The sequence below is a fragment of the Kryptolebias marmoratus genome, linkage group LG3 (assembly GCF_001649575.2).
Source record: "Kryptolebias marmoratus isolate JLee-2015 linkage group LG3, ASM164957v2, whole genome shotgun sequence".
NCBI classification, from domain to species: domain Eukaryota; kingdom Metazoa; phylum Chordata; class Actinopteri; order Cyprinodontiformes; family Rivulidae; genus Kryptolebias; species Kryptolebias marmoratus.
Window position 1 is genome coordinate 18,099,253 of NC_051432.1, and position 24,289 is coordinate 18,123,541.

A 24,289-nucleotide genomic window follows, 5' to 3' on the forward strand; every position below is an offset into this window, starting at 1 on the left:
GCTTGTTTCTCCCGTGTGATCATAAGACTGTTCCGAGGAGTCTCCCTACCTAATATGGCGGCGACCTGTACGTGTCAACGCGGCAGACGTATGTTTACGTCAGCGACGGTTGCGTCACCGCGCGCGGCGTTACCGTTACTGGAAAGAAGATTCCCCTGAGAGGCTTGTGGATGTTATCGCTGCTAAACGGATTGATTTATTCTTTTTTTTTCTCACTTCAACGCCGTGTTATTTGAATACCCTCGTAGCGTTAATTTAGAGATTTTAATTTGAAACTGAGGAGCAACAAGTCGGAGGAGATGAGCGGCATCGACTGCAGCGTCGGGGACCACATCTCCGTGTCCGACGGCGAAGATGGGACCGGTCCGTTCGTCGCCACCTCGGACATGTTCAGGATGAGACACCGGGTGAGGAGTGAAACTTGTTGTAGCCGTGAAGTTTAGCGTCCCGCTACTGGTTAGTTGTACAACTGGGAAGAATATTTGTTCATAAACGTTAAAGCTAGAGGAGTGGGCAAAGAGAGTTTTGTGAACAGGTGTTGTGCAGAAATCTGTGACCCGTCTATCTGCGTCTGTCTAAGGCACTACTTTCATGCTTGAGTAAAAATACTAGCATTGTAAAAACATAACTCCTAGTAAAATAAATAGTCATGAGAGGAAAAATACTTTTATTATCTCTAATATTTGCAAAACTATTTAAAAGATTAATGAAAATAATTCGGTAAATAACAAAAGGGCTCAACAACAAACAAAATTGATTCATTTTAATTCTATTACACACTGGATTATGACTAAACACAAATACTGGGGAAGAAATAGTATCATGTTTATATAATCCAGAAAAAAGAGGTAAGATTGTTTACATTTACAATATGTATGTGTCTAAATCTGAATAATAAGTAGGTAGAATTATTAAATAAAATTTATACATCCTTTGATTCACAGTGTTTGGCTTGTGGGGCACAAAATGTTCCCTATTGTCTCTGTTTGAATCTTTTTTGTTTAAAGTAACCAGAGTAAATTATCACAAATAAAATGTATTTCAGACAGCCAATTATTAAAAAGTTTAGCTCAGAAATATCAGATATCAATTTAACTTAAAGCAAAATTCATTTTGCAACATTTACAAATAGTGCACTTACTATTTCACTTCTTATGAGTCTTCATTCATTAAAGAAACTAAATGTTTTGCAGGTAAACCTCCTGGACCTCAGGTTGTATTTTTGTCCAGATGCTTGTGGCATTTTATAAATAAAGCCTCAATCCTTTGCAGTTGGTGTATAAGTTACCTCTGAGAAGGAAATATTTCTTACTTTTATAGCTGTCGAAAGTATTGAGAAATGTATAAGATGAATGTGATTATACAGTTTACTTTTAAGCTTTAAAATTGGAGCTGATGTGAGCCTAAAAAGAAACCTAGGAGCACCCAGGTTGTGGAGATTAACAATAATACAATATTACATTGTTTACAAAGTGAATTATGAGCTTGAGATTCCTAGGATATTTTCCGTCTCCTGTCCCCAGCTAGATTTTTGGTGTTTGTTTACCAGGTGTGTTGCAGCGGTGGGATGACAGTCAGAAGTATCTATCAGACGACCCTCATCTGGTGTGTGAAGAGAACGCCGATCACCTGGTTGTCATCTGTGTTGATTTTGAGTTAGATGAGGTGAGAGCTGTTGGAGGACAGCATTGCACATATTCTGGGTCAGTAAACAAAACACTTCATCCTGGTGGTGTGGGCTGATTTCTGAATGTCCCTGCAGAAACATGGAGCAGATCACACACCAAGCCATCGACACGCAGTCCGTCTTAGATTTAGCTTGAACGCTGAACGTTGAGCCAAAAGGCTGCTTCAGACAGTTCTTCTCAAGGATGAAGGTTTGTACTGACTGACTCACGGTTTGTTCTGTATAAGCTTACTGAAAACATTTGGGGTTTGTTTGTTGTTTTTTTTTCACATAAGAGAGTTTGTGTTCACACCAGATAAGCCATACCAAGACGCATGTGATCATGAGCTGGAGCTGTTGAACCAAAGGGTCCGAAGATGTCCTCAGATTTCCTCAGATGCACATGGAGGACGCCATGAAGGAGTTGGAGGAAGTGGAGAGGCTGAAGAGAGACTGGGCCCAGGTGGTTTAGACCCAGAGGTCTATGAAGGTAAATCCTGCACATACACAAGTTAGAGACTTTAAAAATAAAAGTTTTGTCGGTTTAATGAAAGTGAATTTCCCTTCAGTACTTTAATTTAAAATTATCTGTGTTGAATCAGAACAGCTGGAACAGAGGATGCCACAAGAGAGGTTTTTACATAAAAAACAAGACAGATGAACAATAATTCAAGTAAAATTTAAAATAAAATAGAACAGATTAGTAGAAATAAAAACTGGTTCATTGAGATTTTTTATTTCTGTTGTGTAATGCTTATTTTGATCCAGCAAATTTAAAAAATACATCCTGTAACCTTGATAAAATAATTCAGAAAAGCAAATCTTTTTCCATCTTTTCAATCGTAACAAATTCAGATAAATCAGACTTTAGTTTTCTGAACTCTAGATGATGTATTTATGATTCTACTTATCGGTTTAGGATCTAATCCAGCTCTCTGTTTCCATCTGGAATCCAGGATGTATGAATTTACTAATCAGTATTTTTTTTAAAAATGATAATTTACCTCCTTTTATTTGATTGTCATGGTTACAAATGACACAGAACTATTTTATTTAAGGACTGAACGTGATGTGAATCAACGTGACACATTTTTGGACATTACGCTATTTATTTGTTACATGTAGAAGAGAAAATTTAAATGTACTCATGTATGAAGAAAAAAAAACTAAAACTTGCATTAGATTAACTTCAGTAGTTTTTTTTTTCTATATATGTTGAAGGCTGGAAGAGTCAAAACTGCAGATGAACACCTGTCATTTATTATCATAATATTGCTTAGTTTAAATATTTTGTGTACTTTATTCTAATCAAGAGTAATTTAATTGGGCTGATTTTTACAGTTTTTTACACTTATGACCAATCACAATATAGCTGTAGCTTATGTATTTGTTTTGTATTCAATTTTGCTTATTTCTAGCTTGGCATGTTCAGAATGGTGTTCAAATATTAATTATTTTTTCAAAATTGCCTTCATCTATTATTCTGTCGCTTATCTTTCTTAATATCATTCTATTTTTTGCCTCATAATTTCCCTCAGAAATGTTTTAGCTTGAAGATCTTGTCCCATCCTGTGATCCTCTGGACCAAACTTGTCATTCATTAAAAAAATAATGCTATCTGTGCCTCCATTCCTCCATGAGTTAAAGATACCAGGTGGTTTTTTAGTGCTGAAAAGTATTTTAAAAAGCCTTCATGTAAATAACGACTTATTGGAGAAAACAAAAAACATATTGGTGCTCTGACAAATGATGATGATGCAGTAATAGATATTTAATTTACAGAAGAGTTTTACGTTCATGTGAAGAGTATCTCTTGGTGTGACCCGTGTTACTGTCAGAACAACAAAGAAGTCAAAGCAGATCTCCATCTGTCAGACAGAAGCTCTGTTCTGAAGATAAATGGTCTCATCTTATAAGTTTACACACTACTTGAAAGAAGTTTCTTGCATTTTGTTATTTTCATTGCACCAAGTTCAAACTCTAGTTAAAAAAAAGAGGTACCTCCTGAACTGATCCTGATCCTGAGGACAGTTTGAACGTGACGGTGTAAAAATTCCCTCGTTGACTCAGAGCTGAGATATGAGCTGCGGTAGCGAAGCCTCGTGTCGTCGTTTGGTAGGAACTGAAGAGGAGCTTTGATGGGAAAACCACTGAGATGCTGCAGGGAGGGATGAAGAAACTGGACCCTGAGGTCAGTGGGTCTCTCTCTCTCTCTCTCTCTCTCTCTCTCTCTCTCTCAGACAGCAAAGCATCCAAACAGTTCTGCAGAAACAATCAGTCGTTCTTTGTTGAACCTGTTTCTGTTTCTCTTCCTACAGGAAGGAAGATACCACCTGAGGAGGTGAGTCAGAAGAAAGAAGATTAGAAACGATAATTTAAACAACCCAGTTCTTCACTTTTTGTAGCTTGGTTAGTTTACAGGTTTTTTGAAGGCTCCTATGTTTCTAAATCAAACATGTTGGAAAGGTTCCATACAAATAATGTAGCATACTGAACCACAACGACATGCAACTTTAAAATAAAGTGTTTTAAATATTATTAAATGAACTTGTACAAAAGTCTAAATATAAATCATACATTTGGGTGTTTTAGAGAAATAGGATGACACTTGGGTTGAAAGGACAAATAGGTTATTTAAGATATTTCAACATTTGATTGCAGCTTTTTTTTTTTTTTTACTAGAACTTGTCTTCTAGCAGTATTTTTAATGTCCAGAGTAGTCAGCAGATTCATATTTGTGTCTATTTGTTTCAACATTTGTCCGGATTTATTTCCAGTGTTTTTCAAAATGACCTAATATCAAATTATAGCCAAGGATATGTTAAACAAAAGAAACAATAAAATAATATATTTAGATGTATTTTTAGTTGAATTTGTTTTCAGTGTATATAAATATTCAGTGTAAAACACTGAATATTTGAATATCATCAGATTTTGGATCAATACTTCTATCAAACCTAAAAATGGTGTAGCTTGTTAACACCTCAGTGTACATCTGCAACTAATATTTGGTCAAAACAATGTTACGAAATCTAGATTAGCTTGATAAATATAGATTATCTGGTCCTTTGTTTGCTTGTTCAGTTCAGATTTCCTTCAGCAGAGTAAAAGAAATGTCCTCTTCATCAGGATAACTAAATATTTTCAGCCTAAACTTGTGTAAAACCACAAACATTGCTTACATTTCTACTTGTTCATCTGAATCCTGACTTGTTTGTTCCTCCATTTTTCACTTGCGTAATAAATTGCCGCTTTGCCTCCTCTCTCCGTCACTCGTCTTCATAATTAATTGGTGGGTTTGATTTAGCGGGCCTGTGCAGGATTTATTTATTTTGTTCTATTCAAAGCCTCTCTGTGCATTCACTTTTGTAAGTAGGAAACAATCAGCGCAGGTCAGGGGCACAAATCAAATTTAGATAATTCCTAAAAGAGCTGATGGGAGAGTGACGGAACTGCCTCACAGCCTTTCCTTATGCTGTTATATAAACCTGAAAAAGCCCGAATGTCATTATCAAATTATCTGCACCGAGAAAGCACTGTGTTCAAGGGATAGTTCAGCTCTTTTGGGTTCTGTGGAAAGATTACGAACAATTAATATCTTACCTGCTGTAGATAGCTCTCAGAAAGATCTCAGTTTGGAGACATAAAGTTTCTTTCTGACTGAACTGATGAGCTAACAGCTAGTTAAAGAGTGGCTAAGACCAAAGTGGGTTGCTCTTTAAAACAATGCTAATCTTATTTTTTATTTATTTTAAAACAAACTTTGAAATACTGTTAATTTTACATCTCATGGTTATTACAGAAAAAAACATGATATTCCTGCCTGAAGTGCCCCAAGCTGCACCGAAAGTGCAACAGCTAACTGCTGCTGTTGCTGTTTGCACTGACCAAAAAAAGAAAAATTGTAAAATTCTTTCTAAATAACAAACAATTCAATAAAAGTTTCTAAAATAGTGTGTTATATGAACCACTGTAAAACTGAAGTTGTTTTAAGATGTAAGCAGTTTGTCTTGGCCCCTCACAGACTAGCCCTTAGCTCGTCGATACGATCAAAATTAAAATCTGTTTCTCCAAACTGAAGTGACATCTACAACAGGTAAGATAGTAACTGTTCATAAGCTTTCCACAGGACGTCAAAAGAACTGAAACTACCCCTGCAAATGTAAACAGCTTGATAATTGTCGACTCAGGCATAAATAGTTTCAAAACAGAACGTTATGAGAGAGTCTTTGGCTTTTTGTTTTCCTGTTTATGAGAGCCTCTGTGTCCCTATCTGTAGTTTTTGTTTTTGTTTTTTCAAAAAATGTTAAATAAAAGAAAAGAGCAGCGTGATTCATGTTAGTAGGTGGTTTAATTGTGTGAATGCACCGAACGTCCTTGAATGGCTGTTTAAAGGACACAACAAACAGGGACAGGCCAGAATGGCAGAGTGAGAAACCACCAGGAGACATGAATGCATATTGTGATTATTTTCAATATGAGCGGTGTGTAGCAGGAATAATCTGCTCTTTGTGTGTGTGTGTGTGTGAGAGAGAGAGAGATGCCTGGCTATTGAAACAGGGTGAGTGTGCGGCTGATAATAACAGAAAAACCAGGCTCTGCCATATAAAAAAAAAAGAAAAAGAAACAGCAGGGGTAACGATGGAGAGAGGAGGAGCGGAGATTGTTGTATGGGATTAATGGACAACACAGCGAGGGAGGAGGGAGGCAGGGAGGCAGGGAGAGAGGGAGGGAGGGTAGATGGGCTTCTCCACGGAGGCTGTGGTGATGGTGGGAGGGAGGGGGGTGACTGGGGGAGACCACTGTGGCAGGGGGAGGGAGGGAAGCTGGTGATATTCATGAGAACGGCGAGTGTTTTTCTTTTTTTTTTTTTTTTTTTTTTTTTGGCTCTGGCAGTGGTGATGCACTGCAATGTCTTCAGACAGGCAGGCAGAGCGGCGAAGACAGGAGGAGGCAGCGTGAAGGCAAGACGGAGCCCAGCCCATCCTGCCATTGATCTTCAGGCGATCAAGGTGAGTGTGTTTTTATTCTTGCATCCTGCAGCGTGCGTGTGTGTGTGGATGTATGTGTGCACGTGTGGCTGTCTGACACACACACGCACACACGGACGCCTCTGGCTCTTGCAGTGTGTGCAGACAGACGTGACAGCAGGGCAGTGTTTATGTGTTCATTTCATCTATTTACATTCTGGGTGTTTTGTAGCAGGAGGCATGTTGATGCATTGCTGCTTGGTTATCTAAGCTGCTTTATCTGTGGCGGAGGTGGTGCTGGTGGCAGCCATGGCGTGTGTATATGTGCTCAATTTGCTTGTTGTCTGTCTGTATATATGTCACTGTGTCACTCTGCATTTGTTGATTTCCCCTCACAGACCTGTTATTACCCCGTGCCGACGCTGCCGTGAAAGTCCTTGTTTTGCTGCGAGGGTGTGTTCCCTGTGACCCTGGTAAAAGTCGTTTCCAGCCGCTATCTGCCTTTGTACCCGTTCAATCTGAAACACTCTGATATGCTGAATCTGCCCCATCCGATGGAATTGGGTCAACTCGGATTGCTCAGAGTAATTATATAACATCAGAGAGCTTTGGCGTTGCAGTATCTGCTCAGAATTAGCCACAATGTATGTAAAGCTGCTACGAGACCAAAGTATTTTTTGTCAGATCTACCATTCTTCCAGCTGAATAATTACTTGTCTGAGCATCCATTGGAATTTTAGCCCAGAAATTGCTTATCATTATCATTTTCCTCTGCATCAAATTTGTAGTGTGAAAAGGTCAACTTTTGCGTTCGGATTCCTGAGTACTGAATATGTGGGGAAAAGAGTCATCTTGCTTTGTGTTATGTAAAATTAATTCACTGCCTGAAAGCAGGGCAATGAGTCGTAAAAGCAAAAACAAGAAAAGATGAGTCAACGATAAAAAAAATGGGGTTTATTACTCTTAGGTTCCCGCTCCTACTAACTCTTAATATCTATTCTTTTGTTTTCATTTTCAAGGATGAATACCAGCAAGTCAAACCAGGAGTTTTGACCTTTAGATGTCCCAGATGAAGCAGCAAAATCCAGTCAGAGCTTCCAAGCAGAGATTGGATCCAAGTGATCAGTCTCATCGTGGAAAACCTTCCTGGAGACCGGAGAGACCTGGTGCAAATTCTTTTTAAAATCACTTTGGATTCTGAATTGTTGGAAGTTTACTTATTACGTGGTGGGATCAGTTTAAGACTTGAAAACGTCCTGCAAGCAGCTCGACAGGATGGATGAATATTTGAACGGATTTGGGGAAATATTTCCTTTTTCATCATCGTGAACTTTTGAATGGGATTCTCCACAGCCTCGTCTGACCAAAGGAAGACACGGGATGATGAGAGTTTTTTGATTTTATTTATCTTTTTACCTTTGGCCTTTGGGAAAACACCAGGGAAAGCACCCGTCTGATTCTGGAGCCTCTGAGGGAAACATAAATGCTCCTTCACTGTTCGACGGCAGAAGGACGCCTGGTTTCGTCCGTCTGAAGACCGAGGCGTGGACGGGGAGGGGACGCAGGCGAGGCTGTTGGCTGGCCGAGTCAGCGCCAATGGGGGCCGGTTTTGACCCGGTCTGACCCCAGTTTGAGCTTTGCAGTGACCTTTGACCTCTCCGGTCCTGGCTCTCCACCTGCTCTGCTGCCTGGGTTCCGGAACGCTCCGCCCTGGGGCCCAGAACGAGCCAATCAGAATGAAGAAGAGCCGCAGCGTGCTGTCGGTGACTGGAGAAGAGGTGAGATGGAGAACGTAAACATTCAAACAAGCAAACAAACAAGCAAAAAACCCCAAAACAATAATAAGTAAATAAAACTAAAATCTACCACATTATTAACAGAAACAGTAAAAGAAGACGCAGACGTAAAGACTGAAAGACTGCACTCTGTGTGTGTGTGTGTTTGACAAACAAATCGTGTGACTTTCACACATCGAGCTGCCTTTGTTCCTGCCGTCAGGGTCTGTGCACACGCTCAGACGTCCCAGTGGACAGTTAGAATCCTCGAGCGTACATTCACGCAGCGTGAACCGCTCTGTCACAGTCCTCCGAGGGAACGGGCTCCTGCCAAACGAGCCGCTTTCCATTTAAAGGTGACATCTGGGCTGAAGGACATGACATCGTGCATTATTCAGGCGCTCTGACATTGATTATGCTAAGCAGGTGCCCGTATGTTTCTGTACGTGAGTGTGGTTGTGAGTATCCGTCCACATCTGGGTCTGGACGACATCAAACGCGGCATGGAAGCAACACGGCACTGTTGCCTAGCAACTGCTGCCATTCCCCCAGTGTTTTGTTGCTACGGTGCTGCAGTGCAGATCAGCCTCCTGAAGCTCAGTCTGTTGAGGCCCTATCTCACACACACACACACACACACACGCACACACTCACACACAGCCTTGTACAGTCACACATGCGTGCACTCACACACACACACATTAATCATTTAGAATATGGGTTTCTGTAAAAGTTTCTTCACTTTTAAGAATAAACTCGTGTTTGTGCTGAAATAGTAACTGAGATGTTTCTTCATTTTTAAATTTTTTTTTTTATTTCTCAAGCCGGTTATTTAAAGTATAAAATACAAAAAAACACACCGTTTATAATAACCTGTTCTGCTTTTGTTTGCTTTCCTTCACCCTCTTTCCCTCCCGTCTCACAGGGGAATGACTTAGAGGTAACAGATGCTAGGGAGAAGGCGGAGCCATCTCGCTGCAGCCGATCGTACACGTCCGGGGCCACGCTGGGGGCCGAGCTGCGCAGAGGGAGGACCAGAAGACTCTCGCCTAGTCTCCAGGTATTCAAAGTCACCACGGACACATTAATGTGCTTACAGGTTGTTGACCATAACAGGAACCAGTGGACCCACCAGTCCTGTCCATGCTTTGTAAACTGTCACCTCAAGGTTTAACAGTTTTAAACAAAAATCATCTTGTACTAAGAAGGGACAAAGTTACAGCCGTTTTGGTCGAACCTTTTCACATTATTTATGATCTAATGAGATATTGTGAGATCTTGCAAGATATGATGTCACTCATAGATTGTGTTATGGATGATTATCAGCTACTACCACACCAGATCTTAGTTCAATATTAGTTATAGTTATAGTCATTTTTGTGTTGGCAAAGATCGATTGGCTGTAGCAGCCATCTTGAATTGAGTTTACTCCAAATGTAAATGAGTTTTAGATGTACAGTCGATGATTACTTTATTTGAGTTTCACTAAAATCAGTTCAGTGGTGAATTTGATATTTTGCTAACAGACACAGTAGACTCCAGTAGTTAGTGGCAAAGTGTTTAGAAACAGATCTTATGCGATCAGTCGGTGCTCAGCATATGTGTTGTGTTATGAATGACTCTCAGCTACTACCACGCCAAATTTTAGCTCAATATTTGAAAAAATTGTCCGAGTTATAACCGTTTTTGTGTTTGCGTGGCAGCCATCTTTAATGGGGTTGACTCCAAAAGTTTACTCAGTTGTTTACATACATCCAGTGATTAATTTCTGAGAGTTTCATTAAAATCTGTCCAGTTGTTCATGAGATATTTTGCTAATGCTACACACAAACGCTAACCCACAGACATACGCCAAAACATTATCGCCTCTTGCTTTTAACAAAGAGCGATAATAATATTAAAGGAATTTAACAAAGATTATCAAGCTGTAGCCAATAAAATTTTGCTTAAATAATGTGACCTGTGCTGGCAAAATGAGTCAGGATGACTGCAGGCTGCAGTGCAAAATAAACGTCATTGAGATTTGTGTAAAAATGAGTCCATAAAGACGCCACATAGTGATTCCAATAAAAGAGCATATAATCCTCTAAATCTCTCTTTAAATCAAATGTATGTCTTCAGAAATCCTGCCTTATAATGCTTGTAATTTTTTTTAAATTGAACATTGTTCTCTACCGGCTACAGTAGCACTAGGAAATCCTTTCGTGTAATGTTCGGTGTCATTGTGAAGCTTTCAAACCAGAACGGTTGTAAACAAAACTAGCTTGTCGCCAGGTGATAAATCACCAAATCTCTACAAACTGCATCAGATTTTGAAGCTTTTCAGATGGAAAATTTGAAAATAATATTAACTCAATATTGACAAATTCCTCTCGGTGCCTCATTTCTGCCAGCACAGGTCACAAATTACAACAAATCGTTTAAAGGTTGTTGTTCTTTGAGCATCAGCAGAGTCACGTTCTTCACAATGTTCCATACCAAATCAGCATCATTTTCAGATCTTTTTATATAAAACAAAACACCAACACAACAATCAATTTGACTACAAGTAGAGTAAAACCTTCAGGGGTTTTTTCACTTATGAAATTAAATTTATTGTTTTTCTTTCTGGCCTCAAACATGTTGCAAAAAGAGAGGACGAGGACACGGTGAGGGCTCGGGAAAATCCGACTGCACCCACTCTGAGCTGTGATGGAGGCCTGTTGTGATAAAACAGCTGCTTCAAAGCTGGACCATAAAGTGCAATAAAGAAATCATCCTGTGCAACCCTATGAAGCTGATTCATGCCAGCCCCCCCCAAAAAAAGAGCAACCCAGTGAAAAACATTTATTTATTTTATTCCTGCAGCCTGTATAATTTAAAACAATACAAAGAGGAAAAAAAGGCCTCAAAGCTAAACTGTACGGTTGTAACATTCAGACTCTTCCCCACACTCAGCCTCCATTTTTTACATGAGTCCTAATTTGTAAAACTGAATGAAACAATGAGCTGATTTAATATGATGGTCCAGTGGATCCTATGCTAGAGTTAATGAAATATTGAAGCTCCTTTGGTATTTATAAACTTTGTGCTGCTCTTATTATGGCTACCTGATACTTTTGGCTCATTTCGCTCAGTGAAATACCTTCCAAACTGATTGAAAATAAAGACATAATCACAATCAGGATGATGTAATCAGAAAAGGTGATTACATCATCGTCTGGCTCAGCTCCTGCCTTTATGGATTTAAGGGTGACTCACAAACGCATGACACCAATCACAGTAACCAAACTGTAATGTTTTGCTCACCAAAGGGGAGATTTCAATGTCATTTTTAATAAAAACGCTGCCAATTTGATCCTGTCCTTGTAGACTGTTGTGCTGATAAGCCTGGGTGAACTCCCAGTCTTTGTGATTAGCATTATTAAATAAATCTGTTGTTGTTTATTGGAGGAGAAAAAGAGAAGAAAAGAAAGACATTTTGTTGAATCAGCACACTAACTAACATCATCCCACCTCTAATCACACACACACTTTTACTTTCTAATTAAATGTTTATTCGTTGTTCTCGACTGCATTCAGCATTTTTTGTTGCAGTGGTTTGTCACTTTAAGCTCTCTTGTCTTTTACACAGGTAATTAGTTAGTCTTTCCACCTGTAGTTTATATTTTCAGTGTATAAAATAAGAAAAAATGAGAATAAGAAAAGAAGATTAAATTTCTCCCTCAAGTATTTGAGCTTTCTACAGATGTGTTAAAACTACCTAAACGAGAGTATCTGTCTTTAATATATTTCATATCCCTCCTGAGTTTTTCCGAATATTATTTCCAATGCAGTATTGGACTTGTTGAAAATGCAGTAATTGTTATTTTTTCTTTATTAAAGTGAGTAACTGAATAACATTATGACCTTATGTGCTATCTCCTCAGCTATAGTTAGGAACATAAACCATAAACCTATAAAGCTACAACAAAACCAGCACCAACAGTTATTAGATACCTAATCTGATATTATTTTACAATATTGGATTACACTGGACTAAAAGTCTGCTTAGTAAAAATAGATATTTAGACAAGGGGTTCTGTGGAAAATGTTTTGAACATATATCTTACCTGTTGTATGTAGTTCTTTGAACAACTTTAGTTTGGAGAAGTAGTTGAATTCTGACTCGACTGATGAGCTAATGGCTAGTCCAAGCTGAGCCAAGACTAATGTTAACTGCAGCAGTCCACTTTGTTCTCGGCCCCGCTCAGACTAGCCGTTAGCTTGTCATCCAGGTCAGAATTAAACTCTGTTTCTCCAAACTAACTTGTTCAAAGGGCTATCTACAACAAGTAAGATATTGCTTGTTCTTGTTTTCACAGAACTTGACTTCTGAGCTATCATTTAGCTTTCTAAAACAATAATCCCCAGATTGCAGAGAACTTGAGCTCTTTGAAGCTCTTAGGCAGTTTTAAAGCCGGGCTTTTAAAATAATTTATGTACAACACCTGCTTTTTGTCTCTTCAGGTACCCTGCTGGCTCCGCCCCCGAGATCGGACTCGTTCACCTGACATCCTGAGCAATACATCACGTCCCACGACTCTTCCTCTTCGCATCCCTCCACGCATCTCCATCACACAAGCAGACACCGACAGGTTCACACCTTACATCAAACCACTTCTTTCACCTTGCTCGAAGCTGGGTGTCTTCTGTCTTATCTTATTTTTACTAACATTGTGTTACAGTTATGAAGCAGAAAATGGCGTGTCCCCAGGTCATACCCCTGTGGGCTCCCAGAGTCCAAGCCTCACCTTGAACACCTCCTTTCCTCAGGGCCAGAGAAGGGAGTCCTTCTTGTACCGCTCGGACTCAGACTACGACATGTCGCCAAAGACGGTCTCCCGAAACTCTTCCCTTGCAAGTGAAGGGTGAGCCTCACAAACAAGACAGACACCATTAGTGACGAATGTCCCAATATCTTTACTCACCGTCTCATTGCCTGTTTTCAAACTCTCCTCCCTTCTTTCAGGCACACAGCGGAGGACTTTATTGTCACACCTTTTGCTCAAGTGAGTATGATGAAAACAGAGCCGCTCGTCTTAATAAATGGCCATTAAAAAAATGTTTCAAAACTCTATCTTTGCCATCTTTCTATTACTGTAGAATTCAGATGTGATGTAACACTTGTATCAACCCGTATGTTTGTCCGAGGTTCTGTTTGTATACAAATACACTCTGATACCATCTGTTGCTTTAGGTGCTGGCCAGTCTGCGATCAGTACGAAGCAACTTCACCATCCTCGCCAACGTCTCCACACCAACAATCAAGTCAGTACCAACAAAATGTCCTCACTTACACAATAAAACAATGAACATCCGGGAACGTTCACATCAACCGCTTTGAAATTTCTGATGTACTTATATTCCTTTATATTATAGTAACACAAGCACTCTTTTGTCTAGTGCAGGGGAAACACGTGTACACTTTATTTTTAGTACCACAAAACCCAAACTTTTATAACAAGAAAGTTAAAACTACAAATAATCCTACAACAGAAGGTTCAAAACTGTGCATGCATTTATATCTAAATAAACCTGAGTAGTCCAGTCTGCTGCCTTCTGCTGATCTGAGTGCCCGCTGTGCTGTCAGGAGGTCTCCTTTAGGTGGAGTGTGCGTCAGTCCCAGAGCGACACTGTCAGACCAGCAGTACCAGCAGCTCGCCCTGGACACACTGGAGGAGCTGGACTGGTGTTTGGACCAGCTGGAGACCATTCAGACCCACCGCTCTGTCAGCGAAATGGCTTCCAACAAGGTGCTAAAACAACTCAGAACCACAGAATCCAACTCAAATATCAGCAGGCTGAAAGCAATTTATCACACCTGCATCAATGATGCTGTGCAGTCTATGTTTAAACCAAAACTAGAAGAAAAAGATTAGATTTCTGGCTTTATTTTTATTTTTTTCCTATTAAAATGTTCTTTGTCATAACTGTTAAGTACTAAAAACTCATTTGGTTCCTGGTGCACCATATTATAAGTAATGTGTCCAAATGTCAGATGTTTCTTTCAAAATCCTGATGGGGATTGTTTGTGATATTTTTACTGTAGTTTTTCTGGACTTATCTGTTGTTTTACTCCTCGCTGTCTTTTACAAACATAGAGTAGTAAAGTACCTTATAGAAAAGGCAGATTTTCTCAGACTGTATCTCTTTGTTCTCATTCTGTCACAGTTTAAGAGGATGCTGAACAGAGAACTTTCCCATTTGTCAGAGATGAGTCGCTCGGGGAACCAAGTGTCTGAATACATCTCCAGCACCTTTATGGGTGAGCTCCATCAAAATGCCGATTCCTGCCAGCATCACATTCGTGACGTTTGGTAAATAAAAAAAACAGGAAATCCTTCTGTTTCTGTTTCCCTGTCAATCTGTAGACAAGCATCACGAGGTGGAAATCCCGTCTCCGACGCTCAAAGACAAGCCGATGAGTCACATCAGCGGAGTGAGGAAGCTGTCTCACAGCTCCAGCCTCTCCAGCGCTTCGATGCCTCGCTTTGGCGTCAACACGGACCACGAGGATGAACTCGCCAAGGTGTTGTTTCCAGTCTGGGTCATTCTAACTCAGAAAATACATCGCAGAAATCAAGTCTTCACATTTTTCAGATCTGTGACTGACTAGAAATCACAGTTCTGTTTTTGTTTACATCTTTGCTTTTTGATCTACCTGTCCAGGCTCTGTATTTGATGCCAGAATGAGTTAAAACATAAACATAAAGTAGATTCCTGCCTTTCTGAGCCAGCAAGAGTTTTTCTTGGTATTTGACTTGTTACTAAGATGTTGTATAAATTGTAAACAAACTGTTTACGTGCGAGATGAACGTTTTACATCTTTGTCATCCTCTGCTGAAAACAAAAGGGAGATAAAGTCTCAGTAACACGTTCAGAGCTGTCGCCTCACAGCAAGAAGACTGCTGGGTATTTCTGTGTGCAGTTTTTGTTCTCCCTGTGCATGTGTGGGTTTTCTCTGGGTACTCTGGTCTCTCCCACACACCAAAAATATGCATGTTAGGTTTACTGGAAACTCTGAATTATCACTGAATGGCTGTCTGTCTCCTTCATGTCTATGTGTCCCTGTGATGGACCGATGACCTGTCCAGGTCATACTGACCACCTGAACTTATGATTCTTCATCATGAATCTAGACAATAAGACCTTCATCTGCTTTTATAGTAATTTCCTTTTATGATCGCTTGGTTTCTGAATTCACCTTTTATATTTCTTTGTGTGTTCAACCAGGAACTGGAGGATCTGGACAAGTGGAGTTTTAACATATTCAGAGTAGCAGAGTTCTCCAACAACAGACCCCTCAGTTGCATCATGTACGCCATCTTCCAGGTAAAAAAAAAAAATAAATAAAAAAATCCTGCAGATCCCCTCTGACATCAGTGTGTTTCCTCTGACATCGTTCCTGCTCTTGTCTTCCCTCCTCAGGAGCGCGAGCTCTTGAAGACATTTCGTATCCCTGTTGACACTTTTGTCACGTATGTGATGACCCTGGAGGACCATTACCATGGAAACGTAGCTTACCACAATAGCCTTCATGCTGCAGATGTCACCCAGTCCACACACGTCCTCCTCTCCACACCTGCTCTGGATGTACGTTAATAAACAGAAAACCACACAAAAATGCATGATATGATGAAGCTTTTCTAAACGCAAATTAGGAGATAAAATAAAAATATTAAAAAAAATTTTTTTATGCGAGCTGCTATAAAGCCTCATGAATTATGGTATCATCTATTGTTAGCTTTAGTTTTATGTAAATAACGCATAATCTGTTCATTTTACCAACCATGTGTTCTCTATTTATGTCACATACTTTGCCAAATATTGAATGGAAATGAGCCGTTTTATAAGATTATTCCTAAATAATTCACAGGTGTTTGATTTCTTTTAACTTGCACCTCGAAATCTCCCGATAATTGTCAGGTTTAAGCAGGATAAATGTCAGAATTTGTGAGATTTTTATTACCTAATAGAATACTGTTTAAAAATAGCACTGCGGATTTGTAACAAAAAAGTGTCTTACAAAGTGCTAAATAAATGCTCAGGTTGTGAGAATTTCTCGAGACCATTTTAAAAGTGTTATTCGCTTAAAACAAAACGGAACTGCAGTAAATGTAGTATTTGTAATCATACTGTCATCTTCACAGACAGCTGTTCATCAGCTAGCTACCTCTTGCTCCAGAGTCGGGTTGCAGAGGCAGCAGCTTGAGCAGCGAAGCCCAGACATCTCTTTCCACAGCCACCTCTTCCAGGTCTTCCAGGAGGAGTCCAAGGCATTCCCAGGCCAGCTGAGAGATATAGTCTCTCCAGCCTGGGTCTTCCCCCGGGGTCTCCTCCCAGTAGGCAGTTCCGGGCATGAGCTTTTAAACTACCTTGGCGACCTCGACCTCGATTATGGACAGACCCACCCCAAAGTCCCCAAACTCAACTTCTTCCATGGAAGACATGTTGGTAGGGATTGAGAAGGTCCTCGAAGTATTCCTTCCACCACTTGACGACATCACTGGTTGAGTTCAGCAGCACCCTGCCTCCACTATACACAGTTTTGGTAAAGTGCTGGTCCCCCTTCCCCCCCGTCAGCTGCTACATGTTTTGCCAGAATGTTCGAGACTCTCTGTCCAAAGCCTCACCGAGCTCCCCCCACACTGAGCCTTTGGCTCAGCAACAGCCACGGCTGCAGCCCGCTTGGCCTGCCGGTATCCTACCACCAAACAAGGCCCGAGCGGACACCTTCATCAGCTAGACGGCCTCCATCACCCGTGGTGTCCACCACCAGGTTCAGGGATGCCCGCCAGATCAGATGACACGACTACAAAGTCTATCATCGACCTGCAGCCTAGGATGTCCTGGCACCATCTGCACTTATGGACACTTTATTTTTGAACATGGTGTTCATTATGGACAAACTGTGACTAGCACAGAAGTCCAATAACAGAACACCACTCAGGTTCAGATCAGTGAGGCCGTTCCTCCTAATCACACGCTCCGGGTTGCAATGTTGTTACCCATGTGGGCATTGAAGACCCCCAGCAGAATGATAGAGTACCCTGCTGGAGGCTGGAGCACCTTCCAGCTCCCCCACTAAGGACTCCAAGAAGGCGGGGTTCTAAACTCAGTTCTTTAACATGGACAAATTCCTGACTTTCTTTGGTCTAAAACCTTCCAATAAATCTTCCTCTGTTGTCTTTCTTCTTGTGTGGGTTTTGTCTTTTCAGGCCGTCTTCACTGATCTGGAGATCTTGGCTGCTCTGTTCGCTGCAGCTATCCACGACGTTGACCATCCTGGAGTTTCCAATCAGTTCCTCATCAACACTAGTGAGTTCACCCACACACAGACTCGTACAAACTCAGCGACACGATCTTCATCGCGCTGTACAACCTGTGTTCACGCCCCCTCCTCCTTTGTGCCCGTAGACTCAGAACTCGCGCTGATGTATAACGACGAGTCCGTTCTGGAGAACCACCACCTGGCTGTGGGCTTCAAGCTGCTGCACCAGGAGAACTGTGACATTTTCCAGAACCTCACCAAGCGGCAGCGCCAGAGCCTTCGCAAGCTTGTCATTGATATGGTCAGGACTTCAACAACGGCAGATTAACGTATAAACAGTTTTACAACAAACACAGCAGCATTTCTGAAGTCTCAGACTCCTCTTTTTAAAAACCCTGCAGGAATCTGGTTTATCTTTAGATATATTCAGATTTCTTTTTGCAAGTTTTACCCTGCTTTTTAAAGGTTATGATTGGTCAAAAGCAGTTTAAAACCACACAGGTTCACTCTATTTATATCAGATTTTGTTAAATACTGTAAAATGTACTAATTTATATTTCACTATACATTTTGACTTAGACACTATTGTGAATTTAAAGTACATAAATCTATCCTCTCAGTAATACATTCATCTCTCTTTTCCTGTGGATCTTGGTTGAATAAAGGTTAAGTAGGTTAGTTTCCTTCAACATTTTGAAAGGTTTTCTGAGGGGTAATTGGATTTCCAGAAGAAAAGATCAGCTGACTGTAGCTTTAATTCTTACATAACTGTCATTTTTTTTTTATCACAGCAACTCGTAATGGTAAAAGATAATAGGATTTATTTCAGCAGCCTGTCTGAGAGCCATAGACTAAAAAAAAGAGCTTAGAACATTGTTTCTGTCTGTGTGCAGGTGTTGGCTACAGACATGTCCAAACACATGACGCTGCTGGCCGATTTAAAGACCATGGTGGAGACCAAGAAGGTGACGAGTTCGGGCGTTCTGCTTCTGGACCACTATACAGAACGAATACAGGTCATTCAAATTTCCCTGATTTTCATCTGCATCTTCGATTTTAGGTTTATGTAATATAAAATCATTGAACGGTTTTCTTGTGTTTGCTTCTGTTTCAGGTGCTGAAGAACATGGTGCACTGCGCGGACCTGAGCAACCCCACCAAGTCGTTACTGTTGTACAGGCAGTGGACGGAGAGGATCATGGAGGAGTTCTTTCGACAGGGGGACAAAGAGCGGGAGAGGGGGATGGAGATCAGCGCCATGTGTGACAAACACACAGCCTCTGTAGAGAAGAGTCAGGTGAGGCTCCACCTCCGTGTCGCTAGTAATGAGAAAATCTAACTCTGCTTACAGAAGACAACAAATAAATAACTTTTAAAGCTTCTGGGCTAGACGAAGCATAAAAATAAAACTTCTGTTCGTAGTGAGGTCATCAGGGTGTGAAAGAGGTCAAACTAAACGCCTCCAGGGTGTTAAATATCATTTTATCCAAAAACATCTGTGTATTTTCCAAACTCAATCCTTTTTAACCGTCCTGAAGCCCTCAAGAGAGAGAGAGAGAGAAAGATGAAGAAAACAGCTTTATGTATAAATTAGTTTCTATTAATCTCCCTCAATAAAACATGTTGCAGCGTTTGTTACTCAGTGATAACTTCGGATCAAGTCTCACCTGGAAGCTCTGAACTCAGATTATCGAGGGCATGAATGACCAGCAGGTGGCAGCAAAGCATGGTGGTACATTTTCTTAACTCTGACAGAAATAAAAAAAAATTTAAAAAAAAAACGAAAGAGAAATCAAAACAGTATAGTCTTCTATAACATTTCACCCAAAATGTTTGCAACAATTAAACAACATCACTCACAAACATGTTCAAACTTTATACACACTGTTGATATTTGCTGAAGAAGCCGGTTTAATTCAGCCTGTGTATGTATGTCTCAACACAAGATGGTTCTGCATCAAGGTTCAGACACATTTACAGTCACTCTACTAAAACTCTGTGTGACCACATGTGTCCCAGGCTGACTCCAAATCTGCTGTGGACAGTTGGACTTACAGTAAATACATTTTACACTGATCTCAGGTACATTCGTTCCTGTATTTCCAGCTGTCCATCTGTGATCAGATCATCTAAGAGACATCCTGAAGCATTAATTCAGATTGGTTGTGAACAATTAATGTCTTACTTGTTGTAGAAGGCTCTGAAAAGTGTCGTCAGCACAAAGCTTCCACAGACAAAATAACTGGACTCTGTTAAGAACGGTTAATTCATTTAAAACATCTCCTCTTCCAGGTGGGATTCATCGACTACATTGTCCACCCGCTGTGGGAGACGTGGGCCGACCTGGTGCACCCGGACGCCCAGGAGATCCTGGACACTTTGGAGGAGAACCGGGAGTGGTACCTGAACACCATGCCTCAGTCTCCTTCGCCTCCTCCTGACAGACACCTCCAGCAGGACCGCTTCCAGTTTGAACTCACCCTCGAGGACCTGGAGCACAACAACCACAACCATCTGTTTCTGAGGAGCGGGAGGAGCGGCCAGAAAGCCATCTGCGACGACAGAACGCAGGAGGACCAGACGGGAACGATTGGGGAGGAGCAGAACCACGCCGAAGACGAGGAAGACGACAAGGAAAATCACAACAGTGAGCAGAACGGCGTTCGGGAAGAAGAGGGAGAAGATGCTGGAGAAAAGGAGGGAGAAGAAACAGAAGAAGTGCAGGAAGACAAGCGAGTAGAGACAGAGAGCGGGGAAGAAATTAATGGTGCACAAGAGGAGGAGACCAAAGAAGAAGAAGAGAAAGAGGAAGAAATGGAGGAGATAGATAAGGAAGAGGAGAATGATGAGGTGGAGGGAGGTGAAAATGAAGAACCAGACAGACAGGAAAACATGGAAGAGGTAGATGGAGAAAAAGGGGAGGAGGACGCTGAAAATGAGGAGGCGCAAGCGGAGGAAATGACAGAGGAGGGTTCGGCTGAAAAGGAGGAGGATGTAGATGATACAGAAGGAAAAGGGGAAGAGGAGACAGAGATGGAGGATAAAGACGAGGAAGTGGAACAGGAAGGAACAGAGGATAAGATGGAAGAGGAAGAAGCTTCTCAGGAGGCTGAGGAAGACGAAGCAAAAGAGGAAGAGGACAGTTAGTCGACAAATTAACAGGGTCAGTGAGGGGAACAGTAAATGAGAGATAAAGAAGGGCCAGAGAGGCTCTGACAAGCAGCAGTATGTCTGTAAAAGAGCTGAAAAATGTCCGTCTGACCACTCTATCATGCAACGCTCTCGTCTGAAGGCCAGTTCACGCTCACCTTCTGATACCTTGAAAAGCTCACAGAGTAACATGTAAGACCAACAGGGCAGCACTGGTTACAGAAACTCTGCGGGTCTTCCTGAGCAGCCAGACTGTCGCAGTGAGCCGATGAGCCGGTAGAGACAGAGACTAGAGTCTTCTCAACCTGGTGTCTGTGCATCTATCACTGCCGTTGGGGATAAACGGGGGACATAACAATAATAATAAAAGCGGGGGGGAAGACCGGTTTAATCAACTTTTTGTAGCTTCTGGAAATAAATTTTAAAAAATAATACTGAGATACGTACATGCAAATAAGTGTGTGCCTGTTTTCCGGTTGTTATAGACTGTCACCCATTGTCTCCTGGTTACCGTCTACGTCTTATTGATGAGGAAGAAAACACAATCATTATTAACTCAAGAGCAACCGTTTCAGAAAAGAGACTGAATGTTGCAGTCTGGAAAGTGTAGTTTATCATCTTATATTCACTACAGCCCCACCTCCAACAAAGTTAGGATGTGTCAAATGTAAATAAAAACAGAATGCAATGATTCGCAAATCTCATGAACCCATGTTTTATGGTTGAACAAAGGTCATTTTGTATTTGATGGCAGCAACACGTCTGAAAACAGCTGGAACGAGGCCATGTTTATCACTGTAAAGCCTCTCCTCCTCCTCTAACATCAGTCTGTAAACATTCAGGAGCTGAGCAGAGCAGCTGAGGACTAGAGGACTCTAGCTGTCCAACAGTCCTGGGTCTTCTTTGCTGTTTGGGAGCAGATATTGGTCTAAAACCTGCGTATGCTTTTCTGCATTGATGGAGCTTTTTCCAGATGTGCAAGCTGCCCATTCTGGAGGCGCTAATGCACCCCCATACCATCAGAGAGGCAGGCGTTTGAACTGTGATAACAGGCCAGATGGTTCCTCTCCTCTTTAGTTATGGAGACGTTTGTGGTTTCCAAAAAGAATTTCAAACATCGATTCATCTGCCCACAGAACAGATTTTTGCCTCAGTCCATTGAAACCCAGTCCTCTTACTGATCTGTTGCCAGTGAACCTAATTAGTTACAAAATCCTCCTACAGTCGGTTCCTCTTCATGCCACTTACTTTTGCAGCCTTTAGTTACCCCCGTCCCCAGATGTGTTATCAAATTCTAAATTACCTTGAAAAAAATTGGTACAATTTCTAAGTTTCAACATTTGATATGTTCACTGTGTTCCACTGCGAGTAAAACATGAATTTATGAGATTTGAAAATCATTGCATTCTGTTTTTAATTTCCATTTTACGCGGCGTCCCAACTTTGTCACAACTGGGGTCGTAGCGAACCTCTCCACAGGAAGCTTCGTACGCCGCGGTCTAAAGAGCAGCGTAACCTCCTCACATATTAGCCCTGAAGCGACGATGCTGGATTTCCTCGCACCGTTTCTGAAAAACAATACCAACACGTGGACTCTCCTCTCAAAGTGGAAACGTTTAAAAAAAAAACAGGCTGATGTATTGTATGTGTCGATGTCGAGTCGTGTGAAGATTTTAAAAAAATTTAAAAAATCAAATAAAAACACCAAGTGTTTATGCTATTGTGACATTGTCACCTGAGTTGTGCCAAATTGTCCCACAACCAGCACTGAGCAACGCGGCCTCCAAACAGGGATGGGGGGGTGGGGTGGGGGCTAACTTGTCACGAAGCAATGAATCTGTGGGACCAGGCCAGCAGGTGTTATGGTCTTCCACAAATCTCTGTCTTTTTTTTTCTTCTTCTTTTGTAAAAAATGTATTTGGCACTTTATTTAACACCCTTGTTGCATATATGTATATAGTAAACATGTATTTTAATCTGCTGATGTCATATAATAAATATGATCAATTCAGTGGATGGATTTGCGTTATTTATTGAAGAGAAATACTTTAAAAGTGGATTATTCCGAAAGTCAAAGTCTCCCTGAAAACAGAGCCAGCGTAGAAATTGTTTTCCTCTCATTCTTCAGTAATCAGATTCTGTTTCAGGATCTTGGCTCTTTGGTCATGAAATCCCAGCAGCTGGAATTGAGCTCCGTCCTCAGGGTGGCCGGACTGAGGAGCTCGGAGTCGAGCCGCTGCTCCTCGTAGAAAGGAGTCCAGCTGAGGTGGTTCGGGACTCTGAACGCGCCCTGAGCGCCAACCAGCGGAGGACCCAGAACTGTCGAGATCACACATGCCCACTCCGGGCTGGGAACGCCTCGGGAACCTCCTGGAGGAGCTGGGGACAGAGACGTCCGGGTGTCCCTCCTTGGCCGTTTGTCTCCTTGAACCAGATAAGAGGACGAGGACGGATGTTTCTCTCAGCTGTGAGCATTTATTATGGCTTTCGGCTGTGTTTGTCTTTGTGCCTACCTGTTAGCAAAATATCTCATCATTATTTCTGAAACTTTCAGAAAGTAATCTTTGGATGTGCATCTGCAACTGACATACTATGGAGCAAATATAATTCAGAACGGCCGCCACAGCATCTAATCATTAGTGAGCCAATAAATGGTTATAACTCAGTTACTTCTTCAGATATTAATCCAAAATGTGATGTGGAAGTAGCTGACAGTCGTACATACGTGGTGTGTGACATCTCGTGGTATTGTATGAGACTACACATAACTTTATTATCAAGGTTTGACCAAGAAGAATTTCTAAAAGTCTGACATGGATATGCATGGGGCAATATGCATTCCTTTAAGCTCACTGTGATGACAGCAATACATTTAACCATAATAATAACCCAATGGCGGCACTGAAGTTACTAAAACTGAACCATTTTTGTTGTTCGTCAAACATACATTTTTTAGAATATATTCTACTTTTGACTTGAGTCTCTTTCCAAAAGGTTTGCTGCTGTTTCCTTTATTTTTAAACCCAACATCAGTCTCTTAGTTTGAGTCTAAAGAACGTCTGGCTGGGTTTCTCTTGCTGACCTCAGATAAGCCAAGCTGGATGAATGGCAACAAGGGTTTACATTAAATGTTAGTAGGTTTAAAAAAAACAGGCTTCAAATTTGGGTGTGCTGATAAATCTATCAGGAGACGATCAAACACGGCTGTAATCAAAAGCTTTATGTTGGTTTATTTCAGTACTTTTCACTGGAAAACGGTGGTGTCTGAAGTCTTATGAACGTCTTTCTGAGGTGAAACCGGCCCACTTCGGCTCCTCCTGTCTCCTGCCTGGAAGGTGAGCTTCCCTCTCAGTCAGGTGTGAAATTCCTCGGCGGACCATCGACCCGCTGGCTCTGAGGAGTCTGAGGCTGTTTGTGCCCCCCCCCCCAAAAAAAG

The 24,289-nt window shown here is 41.2% G+C and overlaps 1 protein-coding gene across 5 annotated transcripts; it reads left to right on the forward strand.

The window, feature by feature from the left end:
* Positions 1-143: 143 nt before the first annotated feature.
* LOC108241415 (cAMP-specific 3',5'-cyclic phosphodiesterase 4C) lies at positions 144-22,645 on the forward strand. 5 transcript variants are annotated; one of them, XM_037974668.1, is made up of 22 exons: positions 145-407; positions 1,550-1,665; positions 1,763-1,877; positions 1,983-2,156; positions 6,588-6,678; positions 7,035-7,109; positions 7,656-8,414; positions 9,337-9,471; positions 12,900-13,027; positions 13,118-13,300; positions 13,402-13,441; positions 13,630-13,700; positions 14,023-14,185; positions 14,604-14,697; positions 14,804-14,961; positions 15,666-15,764; positions 15,861-16,025; positions 17,651-17,750; positions 17,850-18,004; positions 18,597-18,719; positions 18,818-19,000; positions 19,996-22,645. In XM_037974668.1, exons 7-22 carry the CDS (start codon positions 8,373-8,375, stop codon positions 20,848-20,850), a joined length of 2,694 nt encoding a protein of 897 aa, XP_037830596.1. In that variant the 5' UTR covers positions 145-407; positions 1,550-1,665; positions 1,763-1,877; positions 1,983-2,156; positions 6,588-6,678; positions 7,035-7,109; positions 7,656-8,372; the 3' UTR covers positions 20,851-22,645. The 5 variants fall into 5 exon arrangements, with proteins under 5 accessions (XP_017281230.1, XP_037830595.1, XP_037830596.1 ...); XM_017425741.3 differs by having other exon boundaries at positions 144-407; positions 17,651-18,004; XM_037974667.1 differs by lacking the exon at positions 7,035-7,109 and having other exon boundaries at positions 144-407; positions 17,651-18,004.
* Positions 22,646-24,289: the final 1,644 nt, after the last annotated feature.

Coding starts and splice junctions, on each gene's coding strand:
- LOC108241415 (XM_017425741.3), top strand. CDS start 8,373: ATGAAGAAGAGCCGCAGCGTGCTGTCGGTGACTGGAGAAGAG. Junction 9,472..12,899: donor GACTCTCGCCTAGTCTCCAG/GTATTCAAAGTC, acceptor TTGTCTCTTCAG/GTACCCTGCTGGCTCCGCCC. Junction 14,962..15,665: donor ACGAGGATGAACTCGCCAAG/GTGTTGTTTCCA, acceptor GTGTTCAACCAG/GAACTGGAGGATCTGGACAA.